Genomic DNA, 5,418 nt, shown 5'->3' on the forward strand with positions numbered 1-5,418 from the left:
CTGCTTTCCACCAGACACTGGGAGATTAATTCACCTTTCAGCAGGGCAACAATGTAAAACACAAGGCCAAATCTACACTGGAGTTGCTTACCAAGAAGACAGTGAATGTTCCTGAGTGGCCGAGTTACAGTTTTGACTTAAATCTACTTGAAAATCTATGGCAAGACCTGAAAATGGTTGTCTAGCAATGATCAATAACCAATTTGACAGAGCTTGAAGAATTTTGAAAAGAATAATAGGCAAATGTTGCACAATCCAGGTGTGGAAAGCTCTTTGAGACTTACTCAGAAAGACAGCTATAATCGCTGGCAAAGGTGCTTCAAAGTAGGGTGTGAATACTTATGTAAATGAGATATACGGTATATATATTATTTTTTGAAAATGTTTCAAAAAACATATTTTCACTTTTTCATTATGGAATATGGAATATGGAATATTGTGTGTAGATGGGTGAGAAAATAAATATATTTAATCAATTTTGAATTCAGGCTGAAACACAACAAAATGGGGAATAAGCCAAGGGGAATGAATACTTTCTGAAGGCACTGTGTGCGTTGTAGATACCATTAATGATTGACAAAGCATTGCTGAGTGTGTTGTTTATCTACAGTGTAGGGCTACATAGGTATTTAAAATTTCAAAGGTTACAAGGAAATGGGGCTGGGAAAGCTGTTGTTTAATCATTTGCTAACCTTCCTGAACATTCCACTTCCTCCAATTGCAAAAATGAACATGGACACTAGCAAACTACACTGGGGACGTCAAGAATACAATCTTGGAGAGTTTGCTGAAAAATTCAAGGACTCCTTTCCTAAGATCATCAATGTGACGGTGGGCTTTCTTGGACAACAGGAACTGGACAGTGTCAGCTCAAGCACAGTGAGTGGGATTTCTTTCCTTTGATACCTAGTGATATTATCAACTGCCTGAAGCTATTTTAGCACAGTGGTTAGAGGTTCAAATAATGAATGTCTCTTAATACTTTATCGTTCTAAAAATGGACTGTATTGTAGTACTGCGCTGTAGGTTTGTAAACTTTGAAAAGAAGCCTGTCTTTTATCGACCGAATCAGTATTTTTCAAGTGTTCTGATTTGCAAAGCCTTTTCTTATGAGAGTATATGAAAGAATCTCTCCACTCACTCAGTCATGTATTTTGTAATTGTATTTGTATTTATTATGGTTCCCCATTAGCTGCTGTCTTGGCAGCAGCTACTGTTCCTGGGGTCCGGGAAAATGTAGGCAGTTACACAATTTTAAAAACATTACAATACATTCATTACAAAATTCAGGCCTCAGGCCCATACTCCACTACCACATATCTACAACACAAAATCCATGTGTACGTGTGTGTATGGTGCGTATGTTATCATGTGTGTTTATGCATGTGTCTGTGCCTATGTTTGTGTTGCTTCACGGCCCCCGCTGTTCAATGTGTATTTTTATCTTTTTATTTTATTTTTCTGATTCTATTTCTTTCATTAGTTACCCTATGTGGAATTGAGTTCCATACAGTCATGGCTCTATGTAGTACTGTGCGCCTCCCATAGTCTGTTCTGGACTTGGGGACTGTGAAGAGACCTCTGGTGGCATGTCTTGTGGGGTATGCATGGGTGTCTGAGCTGTGTGCTAGTCGTTTAAACAGACAGCTTGGTGCTTTCAACATGTCATGTATTATTACCGCTTGAAATTAAGTGCAGCTCTTATGTGGTTCATGTTTATGTTTTTATCACCTCCCACCCCAACTTTCCAAAGCACATCATGGTCCACTCCCTGCTCTGCCAGCAGAGAGCAGTGTTTGAGAGCAAACATGGGAAAGTCCTGTCCCTACCTGTCACCATCTCCACTGTAGGCTTCTACATAATCCGAAATGATAGACGAGAAGGTGAGTTGCACAGTTAAGTGAGGTGAATCTACAACCTCTTTTCAAACACTCTGCTTAGTCACCATTGCAAAATGGGTCTTTTTGGCAATCACCCATAGGACCACCAATCAGTCTTCAGGCTATTTTGGAGTCCAACCCACTGCCAGTCATCATCCAACCAATAATGCCACTCGTCCTGCCGTGGCTATCAGGTCATAGGCTGGACACACTGACAATCACACGCACCTATGAGGAGCAGTTCTTAATTGGGTTTCCTTTCAGCAGCAAAGGTATTCATGGATTGCATTATTTTTCAAGAAATCGGATTTATCATTAATTGAAACCTGCTCTGAATGTTACAGTAGGTAATTTGTATGGTGACCTCAAATATGTGTTTGTCATATAGCCTTTTACCACAAATAGTGAGAACTTTGCATTTGAAAATATGTAACCTTTTCATCTATTCAGTTTATTCATTATGTGTTGTTGTTATGCAGGATTTCTCTCCAGACACACTCCTCTGGTGCTGCCCATGTATATGAAGGAGGTGCGTATTGCACTGGCAGAGGGGATGGAGGGACTCGATCAGGGCCAGTTCGAGGACGCCTGTGCTACATTGGGGGGGCAGATCGATGAACTGGCCCTCAGGAACCTTTTCATCTTTCAAGGTACACCGCAGCACTCTGCATGAAAAAAGTATTGTCACATTACACCTCCCTTTGGTGAGTGACCACATACCTCACCTTAGAACGTTTATAGTGGTTGACAATTTACTAAGTGTGGATCAGCAATACACCACACTACAGCAGACCCAGAGGAGTCACACAGGAATTTGTACTCAGTCCTCTTTAATTTTGTTCTGATTTCCAATATAATGTACAAGGAGACTTCTATGCCTGTTTGGTGTGAGCGTGGCACAGTTGAAGAGGCAGGGATTAAACTGGTTTTCTCAGTTTTAGAGAAATTTAGTTTGCCACATAGTCAACATACACTATCAATGAAGCAAGAATTGATGCAGGATGCTGCACGTCTCCTTGCATTTGAGAAATCAGAAATGTAAAATGGAGGGGACCAGGTACAAATCCCTGTGGGACTCCTGTATTGTGCTATCAGAACATAGATTTTTGTGACCTCACTATTCCTTTTAGAGATGTTGTAGCACATAAATATCCTAATTGGCATTGATAGATATAAATGTTCAAAATAACTAAAACCTAGTCTGCCTCTTCAGATATCACCATTTTGAATAAGCAACAGTTGATTGAAAAGGGTCACGAATACATGGAGGTGAAGCCAATCTACATGAGCCTGAAGAACCAGGGTGATGAAATCTACCTCTACCAGCACCTTGACTTTGAGACAACCGAGCCTCCTACTTTACAGAGAAAAGCAGCAAGACCCCCACCTCTACCCCCTAAACCACAATATTTACAAATAGCTAGACACAAACTTCCACCCCTTTCTCCATCATTGGAGAACAATTCCCAGTCCTACTCTGGCGGCTCATGGCACCCACTCTTCTGCTCCTTAGCAGAGGTGCCCTCTAATCTACGGGACCTGAGTGTGGCACAGGTGTGCTCCTGCCTGCGACTGCTCAACTTGGACCAGTACTGCCAGGCCTTCGAGAGGGAGCAGATTGACGGGGATCTGTTGTACACAGTTGAGCCCAGCATGATGACGGAGACCCTGGGTATGGAGAGCCTGCACGTGGGCAAGCTTCTCCGCTTCCGAGAGGGCTGGAGGCCCTTACTTGGGTCTTCTGGAGCTGAGCAGGTCGGGTAGTAATGGATTACCTGTAATGGGGATTATAATCAGATTATTCAAATTTCATTGCCAATTTGGGATCAAAACAACACTAAACACTAGAAGTGACATTTTGTACTCTTGTGCTGGATGGTAAATTATTTACATATTTTATGTTAGGCTAAGTACCATTTACATTAGTAATGGCTAAAGAGTCATTCAGAATAAAGGCTACTTTTGGAGTAATTCCTGCTGGGAAGCAAACATTCATCCACACAGCATGATTAAAAGCACAGGTTTCAGGCCAATAGCCTTGTCTTGCTGTCACACCACAGGGTCGGTGGAGTCACAGACGTCATTGACATTTTCATTTACATTGTCAAAATGTAATTGACTTTCAGTCACTTAATTTACCACAACTACAGCAATAAGATACAGAAATAAATACCTACATGAGGTCCAAGAAAATAAACATAACATTCCTGACATTTAATCCTAGTAAAAATGCCCTGTCTTAGGTCAGTTAGGATCATCACTTTATTTTAAGAATGTGAAATGTCAGAATAATAGTAGAGAGAATGACTTATTTCCGCTTTTCTTTCTTTCATCACATTCCCAGTGAGTCACAAGTTTACATACATTCAATTAGTATTTGGTAGCATTGCCTTTAAATTGTTTAACTTGGGTCAAACATTTCAGGTTGCCTTCCACAAGCTTCCCACAATAAGTTAGGTGAATTTTGCCCCATTCCTCCTGACAGAGCTGGTGTAACTGGCCCTCCTTGCTCGCACACACTTTTTCAGTTCTGCCCACACATTTTCTATAGGCTTGAGGTCAGGGCTTTGTGATGGCCACTCCAATACCTTGACTTTGTTGTCCTTAAGCCATTTTGCCCCAACTTTGGATGTATGCTTGGGGTCATTGTCCATTTGGAAGACCCATTTGCGACCAAGTGTCACGTCCTGACCAGTGAAAGAGGTCGTTTGCCATAGTAGAATGGTCAGGGCGTGGCAGGGGGTTTTGTTTTGTATGTATTTTGGGTTTTCTGTTTCTATGTGGGTTTGTTCTAGTTATCTATTTCTATGTGTTGGTTTTCATGTTCGGCCAGGCATGGTTTCCAATCAGAGGCAGGTGTCTTTCGTTGTCTCTGATTGGAAGCCATACTTAGGCAGCCTGTTTTTCCTTTGGGGTTGTGGGTAGTTGTTTTCCGTGTTGTTCATGTACCTGACGGAACTGTTGGCTGTCGTTTTTGTTATTTTTGTTTAAGTGTCGTCATTAAAAGAAATATGAGCACTTTACACGCTGCGCCTTGGTCCCCTTCATACGACCCTAGTTACACCAAGCTTTAACTTCCTGACTGATGTCTTGAGATGTTGCTTCAATATATCCACATAACTTTCCTCCCTCATGATGCCATCTATTTTGTGAAGTGTACCAGTCCATCTTGCAGCAATGCACCCCCACAACATGATGCTGCCACCCCCGTGCTTCACGGTTGGGATGGTGTACTTCGGCTTGCAAGCCTCCCCCTTTTTACTCCAAACATAACGATGGTCATTATGGCCAAACAGTTCTATTTTTGTTTCATCAGACCAGAGGACATTTCTCCAAAAAGTACGATCTTTGTCCCCATGTGCAGTTGCAAACCGTAGTCTGGCTTTTTTACGGCGGTTTTGGAGCAGTGGCTTCTTCCTTGCTAAGTGGCCTTTCAGGTTAGGACATGTTTTACTGCGGATACAGATACTTTTGTACCTGTTTCCTCAAGCATCTTCACAAGGTCCTATCCTGTTGTTCTGGGATTGATTTGCACTTT

At 41.8% G+C, this 5,418-nt stretch overlaps 1 protein-coding gene across 2 annotated transcripts; it reads left to right on the forward strand.

The window, feature by feature from the left end:
- The first annotated feature begins 633 nt into the window (after positions 1–633).
- LOC106561288 (uncharacterized) lies at positions 634–4,339 on the forward strand. Of its 2 annotated transcripts, XM_014125074.2 has the most exons (5): positions 634–879; positions 1,754–1,883; positions 1,982–2,152; positions 2,360–2,530; positions 3,094–4,334. In XM_014125074.2, exons 1-5 carry the CDS (start codon positions 655–657, stop codon positions 3,642–3,644), a joined length of 1,248 nt encoding a protein of 415 aa, XP_013980549.1. In that variant the 5' UTR covers positions 634–654; the 3' UTR covers positions 3,645–4,334. The 2 variants fall into 2 exon arrangements, with proteins under 2 accessions (XP_013980549.1, XP_013980550.1); XM_014125075.2 differs by lacking the exon at positions 1,982–2,152 and having other exon boundaries at positions 3,094–4,339.
- The last annotated feature ends 1,079 nt before the right edge of the window (positions 4,340–5,418 follow it).

The sequence above is a fragment of the Salmo salar genome, chromosome ssa10 (genome assembly GCF_905237065.1).
Source record: "Salmo salar chromosome ssa10, Ssal_v3.1, whole genome shotgun sequence".
Classification (NCBI taxonomy): Eukaryota; Metazoa; Chordata; class Actinopteri; order Salmoniformes; family Salmonidae; genus Salmo; species Salmo salar.

Excerpts from the sequence above, each read along its gene's own strand:
- LOC106561288 (XM_014125074.2), top strand. The coding sequence starts at position 655 with ATGGGGCTGGGAAAGCTGTTGTTTAATCATTTGCTAACCTTCCTGAAC. Across the intron at positions 880-1,753 it reads ACAGTGTCAGCTCAAGCACA|CACATCATGGTCCACTCCCT; the intron begins GTGAGTGGGATT and ends AACTTTCCAAAG. Across the intron at positions 2,153-2,359 it reads GTTTCCTTTCAGCAGCAAAG|GATTTCTCTCCAGACACACT; the intron begins GTATTCATGGAT and ends GTTGTTATGCAG.